This window comes from Podarcis cretensis, assembly GCF_951804945.1.
Source record: "Podarcis cretensis genome assembly, chromosome: 12".
NCBI lineage: Eukaryota > Metazoa > Chordata > Lepidosauria > Squamata > Lacertidae > Podarcis > Podarcis cretensis.
In genome coordinates this window covers 15,503,623-15,527,343 of record NC_137181.1, presented here as the reverse complement: position 1 = coordinate 15,527,343, position 23,721 = coordinate 15,503,623, and the positions used below count along the sequence as shown (strand labels likewise).

Genomic DNA, 23,721 nt, shown 5'->3' with positions numbered 1-23,721 from the left:
TCCTGAACCAGAGACACATCCGCTGGGCGGAGTTCTTTGCGGATTTCGACTTCAGGATAGAATATATCCCCGGAGACAACAACATCATGGCTGATGCGCTATCCAGGAAGCCGCAGTATCTGGAGGAAGCAGCACCAGTAGCGGCCAAACACATTTTCGCACCTAAGGCGTGGGCATGCGCCTCGGCCACCGTGGACCTGGAAGCAATACGTCGCGAGCTGCGAACGGATTCCTTCGCACGATCCAAGATGGAGGAAGTGCGCAGCGGCACAGCGAAGGACGACGAGTTCCAGATACGCGACGGACTGCTCCTCCGCAAAGGGGCCATCTACGTGCCGGGAGACGACCTCCGCGCGAGAGTACTGCAACAGTTACACGACGCACCCAGCGCCGGACATTTCGGCAAAGACAAGACGGTGGAATTAGTAGCCAGAGACTTTTGGTGGCCCAAGATGCGGGGAAAAGTCGCGGATTACGTCACGAGGTGCGACACATGCCAAAGGGCCAAGCCAGTACACAGACCGCCGGCGGGACTGTTGGAACCGCTACAGACCCCGTCCGAACCGTGGGAGAGGGTGGCCTTGGACTTTGTCACTGATCTGCCCAGCTCGAGGGGCAAAACAGCAGTACTCGTGGTAGTCGACATGTTCACCAAGATGGCGCACTTCATTCCTTGCGCAAAGGTGGCCACAGCGGAACAGATAGCCAAGCTGTTCATAGACCACGTGTTCAAGGTGCACAGCCTGCCACGGTCTATCCTGTCCGACCGGGGGCACCAGTTCATCTCGAGTTTCTGGCAGAAGCTGATAGGAATCCTGAACGTCAAGGTCAACCTAGCGTCGGCAAGACACCCGCAGACCAACGGACAAGCGGAGAGGGTCAACGCCATCATGCAGCAGTACCTGAGATGCTACGCGAACCAGCAGCCCTTGACCTGGGTGGACTACCTACCGCTGGCCGAGTTTGCCTACAACAACACGAAACACGTGTCCACGGGGGTGACACCGTTTTTCGCCAACAATGGGCGACATCCCAGGACCTTCCCGGGCTTAGAGAAAGAGGGGGAGGGGGAGCCGCAGGGAGCAGAGGCATTGGCAGCGGAGTTACAGGAGGTCCATGAACAGCTCCGAAGGCAGTTAGAGCTAGCAAAACACGTTTACAAGATGCAGGCAGACAGACACAGGAGAGTTGGGGAGGACATACGGGTAGGGGACTGGGTCTGGTTAGCAGCCCAGGCAGTGCCGGCCAGATCCTTAGCTAAGAAGAAGCTCGGACACAAGCAGCTAGGCCCTTACCAAGTCGAGGCACAGATCAACCCAGTGGCTTTCCGGTTGACACTACCAGAGGGATCCAGAATGCACCCGGTCTTTCATAGATCGGTGCTCACGCCCTACAAGGCACCTCACAGGTTTCAGGCACCAGGGACAGCTCCTAGCCCGCTCAGAGACGCACCCACGAAAGGGGGGTCGCCGAGGGCGGAGCCGCTCAACGAGGTCACGGAGATTTTGGACTCAAGATGGGGGGAAGAGGGGGTTGAATATCTCCTCGCCAGGGAAGGTACCCCGGCCAGTGCCAACAGCTGGGTACTGTACTATGCGGTGGAGGAGCACTACCTCAAAGACGAGTTCCACGCACTTTTCCCACACAGGCCCATGCCGGCGGATTATTTCGACAAATATCTTTTCACACCCACACTTTCAGCCAGCACGTTCCGGGGTTTCTCTTCAGCTGAGGACACGGCACCGGAGACTAGCTCCCCAGAGGGATCCCTCTCAGGGTTTGGCACAGGCGGCTCTTATTGGTGGGAAGATCAACCTGAGGTGGGGTGGCGCAGAGAACTGCCGAGCGGGCCTGCGCACGCTGCGTCACCCCAGGCGACAGGGGGAGAGGGGGTCATGGACGTGTTGGGGGAGGATCCGGGGTTCGAACACACCGGCAGAGAGATGGAAGCAGAGGAGATCGACGTCGACGAGCCCATTGAGGACTGGCCGGATCCAGCCGGCTGGCTGCACACCACGGGGGAAGAACTGTATCCTGCACTCACCCCCACAACACTGGAGCACCCAGAACCCACACCAGAAGAAGGGGAGGGGGGAAGGGGGGCTTCGAGGGGGGGATGGATGTCAGGGGTTCAGGAGCAGAAGCACAGGGAAGAGGGGAAGAATCTGAGGGCAGCGTAGGAGAAGATGACCGTGGCCCGAGAGATTCCAGCGAATCGGAAGATTCACAGAAGGGGCGCCGGTGGCCAGGGCAAGGGGGGTCCCAAGGGGGACACCCCAGAAGCAAGGGGCCAGCGGGGACTCCCAGAGCAGCAGTTGGAAATCAGGACCAGCTTCCCCACCAGAGCATAGTGGGGGGGGAAGAGTCACAGGTATCGGGAGTAGCGTCTCCCCCAGCAGGGAGAGGAGAGGAGTCGGGGCTGACCACGCCTCCATCGGAGAGTCAGACAACGGAGGGGAGGTCAGATCCGGCCAGTATCCCGGAAGAGGGAAGCAGTGACAGAAGTAGTTTAACGGTCAGGAGGAAGGTCACTGGGTTGGCGCGAGAGGCAAGTTCAAATGTACAGGAGCGTGGGACAGCAGAGATTGGGAACCGGGTCCTAAAGCCCGCCGGAGGCAGGGGGAGGAGCTAAGCGACTCAGCGTCTGAGGAGTCCAGAAAGGGGAATGCCCCAGCGGGCAGGAGGACCCAGAGCAGAAGAGAGCAGCGGAAAAGGTGGAGCCGGGCTAGGATCTTAAACTGGTGTCAGAGGGGAGGAGATTCAGACGGGACTTCGCCGATCTAGGGTTTAAGATGTAGGGCTGCGCGCTGCGGCTTTGAAATGGAAATTGAACTTCAATACAGACTTTTGTACATTACGACAGCCTAGCGTTGGTCCTCTGTGAGCTGGGACCTAGAGGCAGCTCTGACAATTTGTATAACACTTTCCATACCAATCCCACGTGTTGTGTGGGGTATCTGTGTATTTCTCCATGTTTTAATTGAAAGCAGCAATAAAGGAGCCATCACTGGATCTTGGCCAAAGAGGATAATCATCCACCCCCATGTAGGGAGCAGGTTACAATTGCGCATATTATCCCCCTAGTTCCTGGGACTGGGGGCAATTTTGAGTGAAGAAATGGCACTGCAACCCTGATCCAGTTCAGGTCTCCATGTGGCTGCTTTTCTACCTCTTTGAAGAAGTTGGTAAATCTGATCAAGGATCTTCCATAGAATGCGTTGTTTGGCCTTTGCACTCAACACAGAAAATGTATGTCTCGCCTCTGTCATCCATGCCTTGGTAACCTCTGCCAAGCATTTTATGTGGGAATTCCCTTCAAAGGGACTCGGAAGCTTCAGTGGTACAGATGCTATGGACCTCTCCTTGGGAATGTGGGGAGTAAGAACCTCCGTCATGATTTCAGTTAACCACAGTTAGCCTCTGGGAAAGCCAGCCAGGATCTGAAAGCACAACCGGCAGAATCCGAGACCTGGGAGAGGAGAGGGTTGAAGAAGACTGGAAGAAATTTAGGATTTATTTACAAAAATACTGTAATTTAATTGGATGTTAAGAAGGATGCCAGACCATAAACAATTGAGCACCATTAAATTAGACGTAATTCGGATGATAAATGAGATTGAGGAAAATATAAATTTTTTGGAGAATTATTAGACTAAATTAAATGAATGAGATTTAAGAATGTACACAAGTTGATAAATTGCTGGAAAAAGTTTTATAACGATGCAAGTGGGAGCGGGGGACGTGAGGGAGTCCAAAGAAGCTTTGAAAATATGTTATGATACATGTTTTATTGTTTATTATTTGTGCACTTTTGTATTCAAAAAATCTCAATAAATATTTATTTTAAAAAAAGGATCTGAAAGCACATGGGCAGATCTGACCAGATTTGCAGCTGATGCAAAGGAATCTGGAGACAAGCAATCCGTACTCCGTTCCCTCACTCCATCAACCTTAATGGTGGTTAATGCTAAACAGGTTTCTTCTTGTATCAGGGTCCAAAACCAAGATTAAGTTTTGGTTTCTGGTCCTAGTTAAACAAGAACCCTGGTTAATGTTATTCACAGTGAATGCCAGAATGCAGAAGCGGGGTGAACTAGACCTGGGAGAAGTTGGTGGAGTGCATACTCCAATAATTGGCTCCAAATCTCACGAATACAATCAAGATAGAATTAGCATTACCTCTGCTCTTACCAGCTGTCAAAGCTCTAGGCCACTCCTCTGCCCTCTCTAAATTTGTGAGTGTTATATATGCCTATTCCCATATGTGCTAGTGGAATTCTGCCTGCCAAAGCCAGTAACATGATCCCAGCATGCCCAGAGGGGACATACAGGTGTCTCTGCACTGAAGTACAAAACTGCTTTGTATTATTTACAGATAGGTAGCCGTGTTGGTCTGCCATAGTCTGCCATAGTGTGTATCTGAAGAAGTGTGCATGCACACGAAAGCTCATACCAAGAACTAACTTAGTTGGTCTTTAAGGTGCTACTGGAAGGAATTTTTTATTTTGTTTTGCTTTGTATTATGTTATGCAAAGTTTGTTCCAAAGTTATTTGAGCTTTGATCTGCCCCATTCTCCTCCTCCTTGTCCATTATGCGTGAAATGCCCTCTAAAACCACCTACGGCACCTTCTTTCAACTCCCTCCTCGAAACCCATCTTTTTTCCCCAGCTTTCCCCAGGAAGCTGCTGGCTTAGTCCTCATTCTCAGATGAATCAAAGCCAAAGTGCATTTGCTCACATAGTAGTAATAATAATAATAATAATAATAATAATAATAATAATAATTTATTATTTGTACCCCGCCCATCTGGCTGGGTTTCCCCAGCCACTCTGGGCGGCTTCCAACAAAGATGAAAAATACACTAAAATGTCACATATTAAAAACTTCCCTGAACAGGGCTGCCTTCAGATGTCTTCTGAATGTCAGGTAGTTGTTTATCGCTTTGACATCTGATGGGAGGGCGTTCCACAGGGCGGGCGCCACTACCGAGAAGGCCCTCTGCCTGGTTCCCTGTAACTTGGCCTCTCGCAGTGAGGGAACCGCCAGAAGGCCCTCGGAGCTGGACCTCAGTGTCCAGGCAGAACGATGGGGGAGGAGACGCTCCTTCAGATATACTGGACCAAGGCTGTTTAGGGCTTTAAAGGTCAGCACCAACACTTTGAATTGTGCTCGGAAACGTACTGGGAGCCAATGTAGGTCTTTCAAGACCGGTGTTATATGGTCTTGGCAGCCGCTCCCAGTCACCAGTCTAGCTGCTGCATTCTGGATTAGTTGTAGTTTCCGGGTCACCTTCAAAGGTAACCCCACGTAGAGTGCATTGCAGTAGTCCAAGCGGGAGATAACCAGAGCATGCACCACTCTGGCGAGACAGTCTGCAGGCAGATAGGGTCTCAGCCTACGTACCAGATGGAGCTGGTAAACAGCTGCCCTGGATACAGATTTGACCTGTGCCTCCATGGACAGCTGTGAGTCCAAAATGACTCCCAGGCTGCGCACCTGGTCCTTCAGGGGCACAGTTACCCCATTCAGGACCAGGGAATCCTCCACACCTGCCCGCCTCCTGTCCCCCCAAAACAGTACTTCTGCCTTGTCAGGATTCAACCTCAATCTGTTAGCCGCCATCCATCCTCCAACTGCCTCCAGACACTCACACAGGACCTTCACCGCCTTCACTGGTTCTGATTTAAAAGAGAGGTAGAGCTGGGTATCATCCGCATACTGATGAACACCCAGCCCAAACCTCCTGATGATCTCTCCCAGTGGCTGCATGTAAATGTTGAAAAGCATGGGGGAGAGGACAGAACCCTGAAGCACCCCACAAGTGAGAGCCCAGGGGTCTGAACACTCATCCCCCACCACCACTTTCTGAACACGGCCCAGGTGGAAGGAGCGGAACCACTGTATGACAGTGCCCCCAGCTCCCAGCCCCTCAAGACGGTCCAGAAGGATGTTATGGTCGATCGTATCAAACGCCGCTGAGAGATCCAGCAGAACTAGGAAACAGCTCTCACCTTTGTCCCTAGCCCGCCGGAGATCATTAACCAGTGCGACCAAGGCAGTTTCAGTCCCATGATGAGGCCTGAATCCCGACTGGAAGGAATCCAAATGGTCCGCTTCTTCCAGGTGTGCCTGGAGTTGTTCAGCAACCACTCTCTCAATCACCTTGCCCAAGAATGGAAGATTTGAGACTGGGCGATAATTGGCCATCGTGGCCGCATCTAAAGATGGTTTTTTAAGAAGCGGTTTAATAACCGCCTCTTTCAGCGGGTCTGGGAAGGCTCCCTCATGGAGGGAAGCATTCACCACCCCACGAAGCCCATCGCCCAGTCCTTCCCGGCTAGCTTTTATAAACCAGGATGGGCAAGGATCCAGGAGACAGGTGGTTGGCTTCACTCGTCCAAGCAGCCTGTCCACATCCTCGGAGGTAACAGATTGGAATTGATCCCACACAACTTGACTAGACAGGACTCTAGCACTCTCCCGCCCTGGCCCTGCTCCCACGGTGGAGTCTACTTCTTCCCGAATCTGAGCGATTTTATCTGCAAAAAACTTTGCAAAATCATTGCAGGAGATCATGTGGCCCGTACTGGGCCCCAATGTCGCAGGTGGTTCCGCTAAATTGTGAACCACCTGAAAAAGTCTCCTGCTGCCACTTGGTAGGCTCGACGTTGAGCTCTAACCTGTGTCCGGTCAGATTCGGAATGAGTTATCTGCCACCGGCACTCTAGCCATCTCAACGATTGTTTCATCGCCCTCAGATCCGTGGAAAACCACGGGGCTGTCCGGGCTCCATGCAATCGGAGAGGGCGCTTCGGAGCCAAACAGTCAATAAAGGTAAAGGTAAAGGTACCCCTGCCCGTACGGGCCAGTCTTGACAGACTCTGGGGTTGTGCGCCCATCTCACTTAAGAGGCCAGGGGCCAGCGCTGTCCGGAGACACTTCCGGGTCACGTGGCCAGCGTGACATCGCTGCTCTGGCCAGAGCCAGAGCCAGAGCCGCACACGGAAACGCCGTTTACCTTCCCGCTGGTAAGCGGTCCCTATTTATCTACTTGCACCTGGAGGTGCTTTCGAACTGCTAGGTTGGCAGGCGCAAACAGTCAATAGCCCTGGTTAACTCCACATTCCAGCGGGCCACCAGGGAATCGGCTGAAAGGCCATCAACATGGGATAAAGCATCCCCTACCACTCTCTGGAAACCATTTGGATCCATTAAGTGGCGGGGGTGGACCATCCGAATCGGTCCCACCTCCCTGCTGAGGGGATGGGTCGCAGAGAAGTCCAGTTGCACCAGGAGGTGATCTGACCATGGCACTTCTTTCATTTCGCTTTTACTTAGTGTCAGATCACCAACATCCATAGAGGTAAACACCAGGTCCAAGGCATGTCCGCGGCTATGGGTTGGGCCAGACTTATTCAGGGACAGCCCCATAGGGCCATGCTTTCCACGAAGTCCCGAGCGGCCCCTTGTAAGGTCATGTCGGCATGGATGTTAAAATCCCCTAGGACAACCAAGCTAGGTGTCTCCAGGAGAACATCCGCCACAACCTGAAGCAGCTCGGGCAGGGAATCCTTGGTGCAGTGGGGAGGTCGGTACACCAAAAGGAATCCTGTACTGCCCCTATTGCCCAACTTCCAGAACATGCACTCGGAAAACTGGGTCATCCCAATAGGACGCCTGGTGCAAACTAATGACTTCCTAAAAATCACTGCAACCCCCCCTCCCCGCCCACATGACCTGGGTTGCTGTGCGTAAGAGAAACCTGGTGGACAAGCAGCGCAAGGACAGGCCCATCTGCTTCATCCAACCAAGTCTCTGTTACACATGCCAGGTCAAATCCCCCATCCATGATCAGGTCATGGATGGCAGTGGTCTTATGAATCATTGACCTGGCATTGCACAGCAGCACCTTCAGGTCATGTGGGTATCCCTTGCTGATTCTAGTATCCATCCGGTCAGGACCAGACCTGGAGGCAGGGATAGTCCTCAGACAACGACTAAACCTGCCTCCTCTGTAATGACATGGTCTGGTCTTAGCGTAACTCCTCCTCCTACCCGTGATCACTGAGATCGGTTGTCCCAGTGCATCCCCCCCCTGTGGAACATGCCCCAGCCATTTTGTTGGCTGGGACCTACTCCCCGGCAGCCCTGACCCCTCCCCTTAAGATCAAAATAACACCTTTAAAAAAAAAACCAATAAAACAATACGAACAAAAAACAGTAAAAATTACAAAAACGTAAAATCAAACAAATTCCCAGGCCCAATAAACATCCATCCCAACCCCACCCACCCCACATACAAAAAATTCAAAAGAAATTTTTAAAAACATTTTAAAAGCACTCTGCACCCCTCCAGCAGTAACAGCAACTGTCCTAGTGCGGCCCGTCAGGCCCCGCCCTGGGCCAGGTGGTAAGTGGCAGGAAGGAGCAGGGCCCCCAGACACACACAGGAGAGTCCTCCTGGGCAGCAGAGCGCAGCAGTCCCTGTGAGGCTTCAGGCCCCACCCTGGGCCAGGTAGGTGGTAAGCGGCAAGAGCAGGGCCCTCAGACACTCACACAGGAGAGTCCTCCTGGGCAGCAGAGCGCAGCAGTCCCTGTGAGGCTTCAGGCCCCACCCTGGGCCAGGTAGGTAGGTGGTAAGCGGCAAGAGCAGGGCCCTCAGACACTCACACAGGAGAGTCCCTTGTTTTGTTTTTCTTGCCTCCTCCACTCCCTCCTGTCTCGCTGTTGCTTTCCTTTTTGAGAGTTAGCTTATAAGAGGGACCTCTTTCTCCTAGTGCTTCTCTATGAGGCAGTATGTGACCTGATAGTGTATGTACATGACAACAGCAATAGTACACTTTTTAGGTGTGTTTTTGAAACTCTTCCAATCACAGACTTTGGAAAAGATGAAGAAGTTTTTCCAAGGGGGAAACTTGATTCCTCAACTTTTTACATGAGAAAACTCAGCCAAGGTCTTCCCCCTTTTCCACCCCTTTTGCTCTCGGTTCATTTTTCTTCCATAGCCTGCATTTTTTGCTGTTCTAGACAGACCAGCAGAAGCAGGCAAATCAAAGTCTGCCCTGAGGCTGCCTCTGCTGTCTTCCCCCCCAGGCTGCTTTTTCTATCTTTTGCTAACATGTTGTCTTGCCTTGTGCCATTGACTTCCTGATAGCCCAGCTCCGATTTTATCCCACAGTCCCGTCAGGTCTGAAACACACCATTGCATCTTCTCTGCATGTGGTCTTCTTCCTGCTTGCCTATTAACCTACAGCTGTGCTGGAGTTGTGAGGCAGACACATTTCTGTAGTGCTTCCATCGCAACAGGATCGGCAGGCAGCCACGACATCTGGGTCGTTGGGTTTGTAGGTAATCTGAGGGTGAGGCACAGAGTCAGGATTCTTCCTCCCCCAGAAGAGAGCTAGCAGGGGACTACGCTGCACAGAAACATGTCTCTCAAGGAAGAACACAAATAGACATGTCTGCCACAGGCTCTCTGGCATAAACAGTAGGGCTGCCCGCCTGTTGAATCAATACATTTATCAATTAAAGTTTTAGTTGGTCATTTGACATTAACCTCAGTTAATTTTGATTCAGAATAAGTTTGCTGTCAACAAAGCCCCTCAGCAAAGGTTCCTTTTTGAACTACTGAAAAAAAAAAATACAAGGTTACTTGTAATTTGATAAGGCTCATTGTTCATTCCATATTACAGTACCATTTCAGAATAAAAATAGGTTGTTGGGGTTTTTTTTAAAAAAATTGTACCCATAAGTGGTAGCACACCAAGATGAGGAGGAAGGTGTTTCCTTTTCTTTCCAGGTATGTATGCTAAAGGTAAATGGGATGTGGGTGGCGCTGTGGTCTAAACCACTGAGCCTCTTGGGCTTACTGATCAGAAGGTCGGTGGTTCAAATCACTGCAATGGGGTGAGCTCCAGTTGCTCTGTCCCAGCTCCTGCCAACCTAGCAGTTTGAAAGCACACCAGTGCAAGTAGATAAATAGGTACCACTGCGGTGGGAAGGTAAACGGCGTTTCCGTGCACTCTGCTTTCCGTCACAGTGTCCCATTGTGCCAGAAGCAGTTGTCACATGACCCAGAAAGCTGTCTATGGACAAACACCAGCTCCCTCAGCCTGAAAGCGAGATGAGCGCCGCAACCCCATAGTCGCCTTTGACTGGACGTAACCATCCAGGGGTCCTTTACCTTTTACCTAATGTATGCTAAAATGCTTTAAATCACTGCCCCAAACCCTTTATTTAAATGTGTCAGAATGATGAAAAAGTTTGTTGTTTAATACAGGGAAGCAGATGGGACGCAGGTGGCGCTGTGGGTTAAAGCCTCAGCGCCTAGGACTTGCCGATCGAAAGGTCGGCGGTTCGAATCCCTGCGGCGGGGTGCGCTCCCGCTGCTCGGTCCCAGCGCCTGCCAACCTAGCAGTTCGAAAGCACCTCCGGGTGCAAGCAGATAAATAGGGACCGCTTACCAGTGGGAAGGTAAACGGCATTTCCGTGTGCGGCTCTGGCTCGCCAGAGCAGCGATGTCACGCTGGCCACGTGACCCGGAAGTGTCTCCGGACAGCGCTGGCCCCTGGCCTCTTAAGTGAGATGGGCGCACAACCCCAGAGTCTGTCAAGACTGGCCCGTACGGGCAGGGGTACCTTTACCTTTACAGGGAAGCAGAAACCTAAGTTTCCAAGCTGGTGACACGGAGGTTACTCATCTTATGTGCATCAGTGTGGGTAGGTGGATGGGGGGGAGCAGGGTGAAGAGAGACCAGCCAGAGCACAGAAAACCCAAAGTATCCTACGTGTGCACAGCCCAAGATGCACTGTGGGCATCTTGTTACAGTGAATGCATGACATATTATAGAATAGAATCATAGAATCATAGAGTTGGAAGAGACCACAAGGGCCATCGAGTCCAACCCCCTGCCAAGCAGGAAACACCATCAGAGCACTCTTGACATATAGTTGTCAAGCCTCTGCTTAAAGACCTCCAAAGAAGGAGACTCCACCACATTCCTTGGCAGCAAATTCCACTGTCGAACAGCTCTTACTGTCAGGAAGTTCTTCCTAATGTTTAGGTGGAATCTTCTTTCCTGTAGTTTGGAACCATTGCTCCATGTCCGCTTCTCTGGAGCAGCAGAAAACAACCTTTCTCCCTCCTCTATGTGACATCCTTTTATATATTTGAACATGGCTATCATATCACCCCTTAACCTCCTCTTCTCCAGGCTAAACATGCCCAGCTCCCTATAGCCATACTCCCTTTGAGTGCTGCAGCACAAATGGCACAGGAGAGCCACAGTGACGCAAAACATTTGGCAATATCTGAAACGCCGTATCTAGTACACAAATCTGGCCAGACCTTATGTGAATAGTGGAGAGTCTCCTTCGAGTCCTGGCTTTTGTTCTTGTTCTCTCTCTCTCTCTCTCTCTCTCTCTCTCTCTCTCTCTCCCCAGCTGTGTTTGCGTCTCTCTGTTGTGTGACTATAAGAAGAGCAGACCAAAATCCAATATATTTAGTCCAGCATAGTGTTTTCAACAGTGGCCAACCAGATGCCAATGGGAAACCCACAACCAGGACATGAACACAACAGCAACTGGAGTAGAATCAGAGCTGTAGAGTTGGAAGGGCCCCCAAGTCCAATGCAAGAGTCGTATCTAAAAAAATCCCTGGCAGATGGCCAGCCACCCAGCCTCTGTTTAAGAGCCTCCAATGAAGGAGATTCCACCAACTTTTGAGGGAGACTGTTCCACTATCGAACAGCTCTTACTGCCAGAAACTTATTCCTAAATAATCGAATACCTCTGGTTTTCAGAGGCATGCCGTTTCAGATCCTGGATGTCGTAATGTAGCCCTCATGACTAGCAGCCATAGAGAGCCTAATCCTCAATGAATTATAAGTAAAACTATATTCCGTTATGCCTCTGTGCTTCTCGGCATTCATTTTGGAAGCGTAAATACAAAATGGCAGCCAGGATTTTTAAGCTCGTTTAATTGAGGTGCTTCTCTCTCTTTTCCCATCAGGTGTCCATGCTTTGCCCTATGGGCCCTGCAACGCCTTCAAAATGGAGGTGCTCAAGTGCTAATTTTAGATGAGCGACGCAATTAGCAATTAAAAATAATGCTCTTGAAACCTTCGAGCTGCTCTTGCTTTGATTGGTATCTCCAAGCAAACCACCTGTGCAGAATCTGAATTCCTCTGATTAATTTGTGTGTTTTCTACTTCAGACATTCTGTTATAATCCAGACCCAGAAATGACAAATTACTACTAATAATAATAATTTATTATTACGGTCAGAGACTAGCTTGTAAAACACATAATGGGACTGCACTCCCAGAAGCAAAGCAGACATTTAAAAAAAATTATTAAAGAGACCAAACAATTTGGAAGAAAGGGGAAAGGCTAAACTTCAGAAAATATCACATTGTATTGTTATTTTCCGTCTTCAAGTACAACTGTGAGGTTAAGGACACAGCCTTGCTGTTTTTCACTTTGAGTGAAAAACACTTCATCAAATGCATGAAAATGGCAAAATTGAAACCGGTTCTACTCCACAAAAGCATATGTCTGAACGCACTGTTTAAGGTATAAGGTAGGCTTGCCATATTTCAAAAAGTTGAGCTATTTTAAGGAAACGTCTAAAAACAAGCAAACAAACCCACCCACCCCCTGCCGTCGCCAGCATCTCCAAGAGCTGATTCTTCTTCTTCGAGCAGGGAAAGAAAGGAATTTTCACCATGCAATTTTTTTTATTTATTTTTTTAAAAAAAACAGAACCATGCCCCCCAGAAAAACCTGAAAACGGCCAGACCCTAATGCACCCCTTTCTCCAACACAGCCCTCTCATCACTTCCACTGCCGCCGAGGTGTAGCCTTCCCCAGAAATCTTTTGATTATTTTTTAAAAAAACCAAAGGGGGGGGAGCGGAGAGAAACACACACACACACACACACACACACACACACACACACACACAAAAACAACTGGTTGCCATACATTCAGGAAATTCTGGAGATCTCTTAACATTCAAAAAAAATTCCCCCCAGAAGCCAATTTAGGCATCCAATTTCCATATATGTCTGGAATTTTCCAGACGTATGCCAAGCCCTAGATATAAGATATCAGAGAGATAGTTGTTGGGCTTTCTTTTTCTTTACATTTTTCTTCATTTTTTATTTTATTTTACCTTTATCAAGGTTAGCTATCTGGAATTCATGCTCCACTGTATTATAACAATGCTAAGAGCACCAAAACTGTACCTTCAGCTTGAATCCCTACCTATTAAAATTGTCCTTCACCAATTAGTCAGCATAATGCCTTGTTGACATCTGCTTGTAGGTTCCAGCCCTATTACAAATGCATTTGTCATCCGAAGGATTAGTGGAATTCATTGCCGTTTGAACTCGCTTTTGTTTCCAAGCGCTCTATCAACCCTTTATAAACAAACTATCGTAATGAACTGAGAAGCGAGTATAAAAGGGAGGGTGCAAGAGGCCTCACGCCCCCCCCCTTCATGGCGGGGGAGTAGCATGCAGTGAAGCAAAGAAATAGAAAATGAACTTCTGAGGCAGCCACACGTAAATTTCAGACAGGTTTTTACTCTTGTGATTCTGTTTAATCACCATTCATTTCCAGCATTATTATTTTTTTTTTAAGGTGGGGGAGTGGAGAATTCTTAATTTGCTTTTTACTAAAAAATCCATCGTCTGTCATAACACAAAGGCTGACTAGTTGCAAATCATTGCAAAAATAATTGAACTTACGGTATATTGCATTTTAGATTTTTTATATATATAAAAAGAGAAAGGAAAGGAACGGGGGGGGCAGGGGAGGATTTATCTCTACACATTCAAAGGATCAAAATTGATACTAATAATTCTGCACTTCCTTCTTCCCTTTTCTCTGACGCTCTGAGCAGTGATTTACACATCTAATGTCTAGTCAGGCACACATCATAAACCCACTCCAAATGATTTTTAAATTGGCCCTCTCTAATGCTGGGGTTGGGTTGACATCTTGTTCCGGATGAAGTAGCATCTTCAGCTGACTTCTCCCTCCCTCCCTCCCTCCTGCTCCTTCCTACCTCCTCCTTTCCCCTCCCCGCAGCAATTAGCGAAGATAATCAAGGGGGAGAATAAGCGATACAAAAATCAGGAAGACTTAACAGCCACAGAGGCTCGGATCAAATTGAAGAGGAGAGCAGCAGCGGGCTGGAGCTTGTGGCTCACCAGTGGATGAGTAAATAAATATTGAGAGGTGTGCCTTTTTAAAGAAGCTGAACCAAAAATAGCAGTTAAATAACAAGTTAAGTACAGTGGTACCTCTGGTTGTGAACGGGATCCGTTCCGGAGCCCTGTTTGCATCATGAGCAGAACGCAACCCACGTCTGTGCGTGCATGGGTCACGATTTGCCGCTTCTGCACATGCGCGTGACAGCATTTTGAGCGCCTGCGCAAGCGGCGAAACTCGGAGGTAACCCTTTCCAGTACTTCTGGGTCGCCACGGGACGCAACCTGAAAAGACGTAACCTAAACTGAACGAAACAAGAGGCATGACTGCAACGGGAAATGAGGTGCCCATTAGCTGGTAGAAAGTGGTCTGCTGGCCAGAGCTGGTCCAAAGCTTTTGGTCTAAAATGCTGGAATTCAACATCAGTTTGCTCTTTTTGACGTATTTTGTGCATGGCTTCTCAGGCTATTGAGAGGGCTGACCATGTCCAAGCCCAAACCTGAACCTCTGAATCACACAGGCTCCATTGATTTTACAGTCAGGTGGTGTCCAAGGCAGTGGTGCACTCTGGGCAAGTCTCTGGGACTGTGGACATTGCTTTCTTTCATGGATGCAGTAAGAGGTGCAGTTTTTACTGTTAGGAACAAGTGATCCGTTACTCCCATCAGAGAAGTCTTAATTGTTTAGTTTCAAGCTGCAGTCCACCTGGCTCATTTGCTTGAACCGTATGAAGGTTCTGTTCTCTGTGCACATCTCGATGGGGCGCCCTGTCTTCGCTCTTTCAAGTCTGCATGATGTGGGCTAATCTTTGGCAGGCTGACTAATGTGTCTTGAAGAATCTTGCCTTAGGGCAGGCGGTTGGGCTTGGTGACCCTATGGGTTTTCTTTCCATCCCAAACAAATGAACATGAGCTGTAAAAGTAGGTCTCAGATGTTCCCGAAATCTGCCTGGAATAGGAGTGAAGTTTGCAGAATGCCTGTCAAGAGCAGGCTCTTATTTGTGTCTGAATCCGTTTGCATTTGGTAATTATGCCTGTCAATGCACCTTGCTCAGGCTTTGATCCTTGTCAGCTAACATTTACTTAGTATAATCAAAGTCATGCAAATTGCAGTGTATTCAACCCTGTCCTGGAATTGCTGGTATTTTCAGGTAGCGCCTTCCATCTGTGGGCATGTCTGTGTGTGTATGTCTCCCTTCTGCCATTTCTAATTTTCAAGCTTTGAAATACAGAAGGAAGTGCAGTGCTTTGGTTGCAATTTGAGGACTTCAGATCTGAAAAATCAAAGAGTAGGCCAGCTAAGGTTAGAAAAAGGAGAGGCATGGTTTACGTAAAGCCTCTATGAGGTTCTTTGTTGGTAAGGATGAAACAAGGAGAAAATTAGGCAAGGTAATGGAACATCTGAAAGCTTTCCACCAGAGGGCACTTATTCCTGAAATAAACAGCACTGGTCCAGCCGTTCCAACCCTCAGCATCCAGATGTGAGCAAGATGGTAGCATGGCAGGCCAACTGGGAATGCTGTGCTCAGTCTGCACAGCTGGCACCTGCAATTGCGGCAAAGGCAGAAAAGGTGCTTTGCCTTTCCTCAGGATGCATCCTCCACAGCGGGCAGTATCTGACACAAATGAGCCAGAAGCTAGGAAGCCAATTGCAGGATACAGCCTGGCAATGCAACCCTATCCATGTCTACTCAGTGGTAGTCCCATGAGTTCAGTGTGCAAAATCACAGCCTAAAGCATCCAGGAAAAGAGAATTAGTCAGTAGCGGGTGGTGTCCATTGGGACCCATAGGGCAAAAGGCAGAGACCCCAACAGTAGCTGGAGCCAACTAATTCTAGTTTTGCCCAGGCAAATAGAGCTTCTGTATATATCAGCCACATGCAAAATATCCATGGCTGCTCCTTCCCTCAGCTGCACGCCCAATCTCCAATTTCAGACATCATCATATGTCAATACATCGCACTGTTTAGCTGCTGATATATGTTGAAAACCAGATATCGCCCAGCCCTAGTAGAAACGAACCCACTGTACAAAAGTATTATTCATTGTTCCACCCATTTTTGCCTTTGCCTCCACCTACCACAAGAATGTGGCCCCCAAAAGGTTGCTCAGGCTGAGCAAGGTTGCCCATCCCTGGTGGAATCAAATGGGGCTTTCTCCCCTGTAAATGTATATAGGGTACAGCTTTAATGTGCAAATTCCAGATTGTATTTATGGAGAGAGAGGGAAGTAAGACACTGCTACAGCTGCCCTCTGCTCCCACTTGGCCCATCACTGTTCACCTTAGAAGAGAAATATAAAAGCTCTTGATCTGTTGTTATCACCGATGACGCTTCCTTTCTATTCTTTCCTTTTTCCATTCCAGTGAACAGCATTAAGCACATAGTAAGGAAGTACCGTGGGCATCTTCGAACGAAGATTGAATCTGGGGAAGGAACCATTCCAGCCCGATATCCCAGTGCGGTGCAAATGTGGGATGGTGTGTTATTGGGAGAGCAGCTGGTCACCATGTCTTGCACAGACAAAATTGCCAGGTAACTTTATAGTGAAATTGCTAAGCGGTCGGGCAGCAAGCAAGCATGGAAATGTCATTAAAATTATAAACGGTGATTGTTTTCTGGTGGAAAATTTAATTAACTCTTAAGGAAATGGTAGCCACCATAATCACCTATCATGAACATTGCCACAGCCATGCACTTCGATATCAGAATATGTTCCACGTGCATCAGCTCTCTCACATATATACAGGAGCTACTGGATCAGAGCTATAAGGATTTTGATAGATTTGATCTTTGGTAACTCAGGCTTCCCCTGGGGTGGTTGCCATCTGTTCCTCAGATGTTTCAGAACAGTGGTTTTCAGACTGTCTAGCTTCAAGGACTTTGACTTGCTTGATGAGGACCCTATTGTGCATGGTAGAGGATTCTGGGGTATGCAGTGTCGGTTCACAAAGAGCACTGGATGGGCAATTGCGATGTGGAACACACTGTGCAAAATGCCTAAGGCCAACGTTTAATGACAGACTTGAATCCTTCCTGAATTAAAACAGAGGAACTGCAAACCAAAGGATAAAATGTGAAACCATGCACAGGCCTTAAGATTTTGTACATATGAGGATGGTAATGCTTTTTGGAGGAGGGTTTGTTTGTTTGCTTGTTTGTTTGTTTGTTTGTTTGTTTGTTTGTGAAGGTTTGATGCTACAGCACAAAAAATGCTACTTTTTGCTCTCACTTTTCGTAGCTGATCTGTTTGAATATTGTACAGTCACAATTGTTTTTTACATGATTGATCCAATCATAGGAATGAGGAAAAAGTCCAATGGTGATATATTGAAATAATCTGACACACAGACTATGAAAATATTGCAAAATAATATTGTTGGGTTAAATCTTCCCCTGTTGTAATACATTTTCTCAAAGAGGGGAGGGAAAAGTCTCCAACACAATTTCCCTGTTTCTTCCAAGAATGACCAGAGTTTCAAAATCAAATTTCAGGCAGAAGAGAATGATAAGTAAATTAAGGGTTCCAAACCATATTGTCACTGCCTCTGTTTTTCTGAATGTCAATAGACAGTAAATTAAATATAAACTCAGAAACCAATATTATATTTAATATTGACAGGAAATTCAATTGCAATACAGTGTGTCCAGAACTTCATTTTCTCCAAAGAAACCTGCCTTCATCCACTACAAAATCAGTCTACAGTATTTAAAGATTTCTTACATTCATCCACAGCTGTAAAATATGGCAGTCTGGTGTCATGTTCTGTGTTTCCAGGATCAAAGGCAAAACCTTTGTTTTGATGTTCAAAAGTATTCCAGTTGTGAATGTTATGACTTATTAATGATATGAATATGAACTTGGGTTTTAGACAGCTCTTAACAAGTTAATGTGAGAAGAAGAGAGGCAACAGAGGTAAAGTTCCCCTTAGTGATCACTCACCCCCCACCAGGGCTCTTTCTAGGAATGGCTAGATCACTCTATTTGTGGCCCATGTCCATTTCACATGTGTTCATTCATAAATCCATTCTATCCCATTTCCAAATGAATCAAAAATTATTTTTAACCCACACAAAACTTGATATTTAAATACATATGTAAACTCTTGTTCAAGTACCCCCAAAATCTTAATGTTTAAATTCTAAACATATTTTATCCTTAAAATATATGCTTTTAAAGCATTTCAGTACTTTCTGAAAGGAGAACTGTATTGTAAAATGAAGAAAAGTGCATATTCCAAAGGATAGTTGTTTCAATCTGTGCATTACTCAAGGAGATACAGATCAGGTCAACTTGCACTGGAATTCACAGAAACCAAATCCCTTAAGCATCCCTGGTTCTATCTGAGATCCTTTCCTTGGGGACCTCTTTCTGATTCTGAGTTCAGTCTGGGGGTGAGGTTCAGACTCTTCCAGGTTTCTTGGCTGTCAAGACTTCCTACTTCATCTTCCACCTGTCTTTCCTCTAAATTCCACGCATTACACATGCCACAAGGACGCTGTCAGAAATGTCATAATTCCTGCCATCCCCTCCCAGCCATGATGTCTAGTGACATCACCTTGCGAGAGTCCTTGCTCCTACCCTGTGCCATTGGACGTGCCTGATGGGAGCAGGAGAAACTCACAACTCAGTAACGTCACACCCTATATGCTAGATGTTGCAGTAGGGTGAGGAAGAACTCACTGTGGGAGTGCTATTTTGGGTGGCATCCCTGCACTGAGTGGAATGTATAAGCCACCTTTCAAAGGAAAAAAACTGCTCGTGTTGCTGTCCAGTCCCGGTGAGACTGAACTCACAGAGGGGCTTTGAAGGAAGCAGACCCGGCAATGGTCTGGAGTGGATAGCAAGAACAGGTAGCAAAACAGGCAGGGACCTTTGTACAGTAGACTACATTCATTCATACACACATACAAAATCAGATATTTCCACACACACCCGTACGTATCTGTCAGGGACTCAGCGGGAGCGCAGGGAGGAGAGGAGATGGAGAGCGAGGGGGAGCAATCCGAGGGCAGCGTAGGAGAAGATGACAGCAGCCCGATAGATTCCATGAGCCTCTCCAGCGAATCGGAAGATTCACAGAAGGGGGCGCCGATGGGCAGGGCAAGGGGGGACCCAAGGGGGACACCCCAGAAGCAAGGGGCCAGCGGGGACTCCCAGAGCAGCAGTTGGAAATCAGGACCAGCTTCCCCACCAGAGCGTAGTGGGGGGGAGGAGTCCCAGGTATCAGAGCCCACATATGCACCACCAGCGAGAGAAGATGAGTTAGGGTTGGCCACGCCTCCATCGGAGAGCGAGGGAACGGTCAAGAGGAAAGTTGCAGGCTGGGCGCGCGCGCCAAGTTCAAATGTACAGGCGAGCGGCACAGAAGGTAGCCCAGATAGGGAACCAGGTCCTAAAGCCCGCCGGAAGGAGGGGGAAGAATCATCAGGGTCAGCGTCAGAGGAGTCCCGAAAGGATGAAACCCTAGCGGGCAGGAGGGCCCAGAGGAGAAAGGAACTTAGGAAGAGGTGGAGCAAGGCGAGAGTCTTAAACTGGTGTGGAAGGGGCGGAGACTCAGAGGGGACTTCGCCGGTCTAGGGTTGAGACGTAGAGCTGCGCGCTGCGGCTTTAAAATGGAAACTGAACCTCAATAAAGACTTTTGTACATAACTACAGCCTAGCGTTGGTCCTCTGTGAGCTGGGACCTGGAGGCAGCTCTGACAGTATCTTTCCAGCCAGGCAAGCAGGAGACACCATCACAGTTCAAGAACACATTCCAGCCAGGCAAAGGCATTCAAGGAAGGCATGGAGCAAGGCTTGCGAGAGTTGTGTCCTGGAGAGGTGGGAGAGTCCTTGGAGTCCTGAGGGCCAGACAGAGAGAGTGCAGGAAGAGGAGGAGACTTAGGAAGCTGTGGGAAGGATCTTCAGTCCTCTCAACTACCTCCTACCAGGAAAAGTTGGTGCTCATTAGGCCTAGGAGGGGAGGAGCCTTAGAAAGGGTAGAAGGTGGGACCTTTAGTTCTGGCAACTGCTCTACAGGGATAAGACCTACTGGGAAGTGTTGCTGAGTTGTATATCATTTCCTTGAATAAAGAGTCAACTTCACTGACAACTGACTGTTTCTTCATGCTAACCTGCATCTGACTCCAGCCTTGACATTAACTCTATTTATTCAAAGAAACAAACTAGCTCAGGAAACCACCAAGGGTGAGGGGAGCTGGTCACAGCAGGAGGGGGAGACCCACTGGCTTATTAATCAGTCTGCTTCATCACTGCCTCTTGGACCCCTCCTCTCTAACTTCCTGTTCTGCCTCTGGTCCTGGACTGCTTTCTGCCACAGATGCTTCCTGCTCACAAAACCCTGTTGCCTCTTCAAATTCTGACACCTTCTCCCCCCAGTCAGCTCCCTCTTCTCCCTCTGACCACTCATCATCGCTCCACTACCAGTCCCCTGGCTCTGAGCTTTCTTCCCTTGGGGGTTCCCCAGCTGATACCTCCCACCATTTCTCTGCATCCCACCAGTCCATAACATCACCATAACAGAAACATATATTTTGGAAACTGGGCATCCTTATATCTCCCCATTTAGACTAGTCCCCTAAATGTTTCTGGTAAACTGGTGTATTAAAGTCTGGTGCCTCCTTTCCAAAGCCTGGGAAGCTTCTGTCTTGCTTAGGGAGGGAGGTGTGATCTCACACATATGTCACCCTCACAAGCTAGTGCCTCTGGCCCTAAATGTTCCCCTGCGAAAAATTTCACTGCACACCACTGATCTCATGTGTTCATATATTGGCTGATTTGATTTTCATGGGGTCCAAACGCTCAAACGAATTCATATATGCCTAAATGAGATTGTTGAGTAAGCAGTCCTTTGATTGAATTGTCCTTCGGGGGTTTTAGCGATTTGGAGAAAAATTCCACATCAAGAACATTGGCCCCAGTTCCTTGAAAACAGCCTACTTTGCATGACTTACAAAGAGAAGGAGAACCAGAGGAGCAGTTTTCTGATATATTGGAAAGAATTACTGGAGCTGAGCAAATAATGCACAATTAATAATTTATCCCAACAGCTGTTATCATACTTTCTTCCTCACAAGGTATTTGTAAGCAACATCAAAAAAGCATTTCCCTCCATTCAGTTATCATTCACAGCATTCAGCAGTTTTTGTGCATGTTAATCCCAAGTAAATTATTTGTTAATATTCAGTGCTACCCTCTGCACTCCGATTCCGTTTTAAGAACATGAGAAGTGCCTAATACCATATTTCTGGAAGATATCAGCCACAGACTTAGCTGGCAGTGCCATTGGGCAACTAGGAGCCATGATTTAAAATTCCCCACAATTATCCTGATATGATTTAAAATGGCAATTCCACAGACTCAACTTCCCAGTGTGGGGTTCAGCAGCGTCAGTGGGCCCTGCCAATGTGCTGACAAATGGTCTGAGAATACATTATATATGGGTAACAAGAAGCTAAAGTGGATTGCACTTCTGTTTGGGGACAATTTGAGAAGCAGACAGAACAAAAAGCAACAGGGAGTTGCCCAGAGGAGGATCTAAAATTTCTAAAACTTCCTGGGTGTAGTGTATGTGTTTTTTAAAAGATGTCTCCTCTGTCAACTGATTGGTACATAGGTCAATGACTTTCCGGGGGCTAGGGACAGAGCCCTACTATTTGCTGGAGGTAACCATGCTTGGTGTTCCAGGACCTGGGACAGCAACTGATGGTCCATTTCAAGCAGTTGGATCCACCCAGGTCTATTGCCATAAGTAAACGTGATGGGGCTTTCAGGAGCTGGCTGTTCAGGACCCTGGACAGCAACTCCTATTCTTAAATGCAATGTTAGGCAGCTGCAGAGGATTACTGTACTGTTCCGTGTGTAAGACATGGAGTTTTTTTTACCCAAAAATAATGTTAAAAAGGGGGGGTAGCCTTATACACGAGGGCAATCTCCCCCATTTTCTTCATTTTGAGTCCCCCAAAATAGGGGACGTCTTATACACGGGGGCGTGTTATACATGGAAAAATACGGTATTTTAAAAGGTGGGGGGAAGTGTCATCTACTGAATAGAAGACTAGCTTTTCTCTGATACCCTCCATGTCATTACTGGCATTTCAATTATAGACAGATGGGGACCACATATGTTTGTAGGAATTAGATGTACCAAAAGCAGAATGACCACCCCAACTTCTGTAATAAATATAGAAGTAATGGCAGTGGACAAAACACCCCTAGTACCAGTGTTATACTCCCCATATCAAAAACAAGGAGCTATAACAGCCCAGTCCACAGTGTAATTTAAGCCAGTTCAGATCACCTGGATTCTGTGGAGATAATTTGGTTTAAATCCATGCATTTGCTCCTCTATTATGCAGGTAAACCAGCGGGTTTCTTTTCCAGTATGACAAAAGTTATTTAAAATATGTTATCCAAGTAGGGAACATGTCCTTGAAAGGGGCATTTTAAAAGTCTTGCACAATTAGAGGGGGGGAAATCAAACAATCCATCATATGTCTTACCTAGACAAGTCAGTTTGATATATTGAGAAGCTGGAATGTAACAGCACATTTACTCTGCATAATAATGTTAATTTTGAAAACGTTGCCCATGGAGAAAGCAGTAAAATCACAGCAGCATTCTTGCACCTAACAGAAGCAAACCTCCTCCAGAACTCAGTTTTGCCATAGATACTTTTGTTCCTGAAGAGGCATAAATTGTTCCTATGACTAAAGCTAATTTACTTTCCTTTACCCAGTTAGGCCTAGTTCACTTGAAGAGAAGAACACATGATAAAAGTGGTTTTACTCCTGGTTTTTGGTCCGAGATATCCAGAAGCTCCTCTCTGGGCTTTGAAATGAGTTCACTACCTGGGGCTGCAATATTGAATCGGTATAATCGGAAGATTCTGCAAGTAAAACTTTAGTTCAGGAGCTCCCAAACTGTGCTCTGCAAACTTCAGTTAGGTGGTCCATGGTGTGTCTGTGGATTTGTGGTTGAAGACAGGAAATAGCACATCCATCACACTGAATATTCATATTGATTTTTAATTTATTTCCATTGCTTCTTTTGTTTTTTCTATTCTATGGAATTCAAGTTGCAGTACAATAAAACACCATGTATAGGAAACAAAAGCCATAATATACAATTAAAAATCATGCAGTTTCTAGCACAGACCATTACAATTGCTACAAGAGGCAGGAAAACACCGTATTTTTCGCTCTATAAGACGCACCCAACCATAAGACGCGCCTAGTTTTTAGGGGAGGAAAACAAGAAATAAGAAAGCAACGCAAAGCCTCCTGAGCGAAGAGGGAGCGAAGAGAAGGCTTTGTGGGGCTATCCCTGAAGCCAGAAGAGCAAGAAGGATCGGTGCTCACCGATCCCTCTTGCTCTCCTGGCTTCAGGGAGAGCAGCGCAGCCTGCAATCCCTCCATAAGATGCACACACATTTCCCCTTACTTTTTAGGAGGGGAAAGGTGCGTCTTAGAGAGCGAAAAATACAGTAATTAAGCAGTTCATC

At 47.6% G+C, this 23,721-nt stretch overlaps 1 protein-coding gene across 9 annotated transcripts in view; it reads left to right on the top strand.

The window, feature by feature from the left end:
* The window catches only part of ADARB2 (adenosine deaminase RNA specific B2 (inactive)), a 387,063-nt gene that overhangs the window by 341,645 nt on the left and 21,697 nt on the right, over positions 1-23,721 (top strand). For all 9 annotated transcript variants that reach the window (XM_079946714.1, XM_079946710.1, XM_079946707.1 and 6 more), the window contains one exon: positions 16,582-16,750. In XM_079946714.1, coding sequence (XP_079802840.1) covers positions 16,582-16,750 — 169 coding nt within the window. The remainder of the gene's footprint in view (positions 1-16,581; positions 16,751-23,721) is intronic.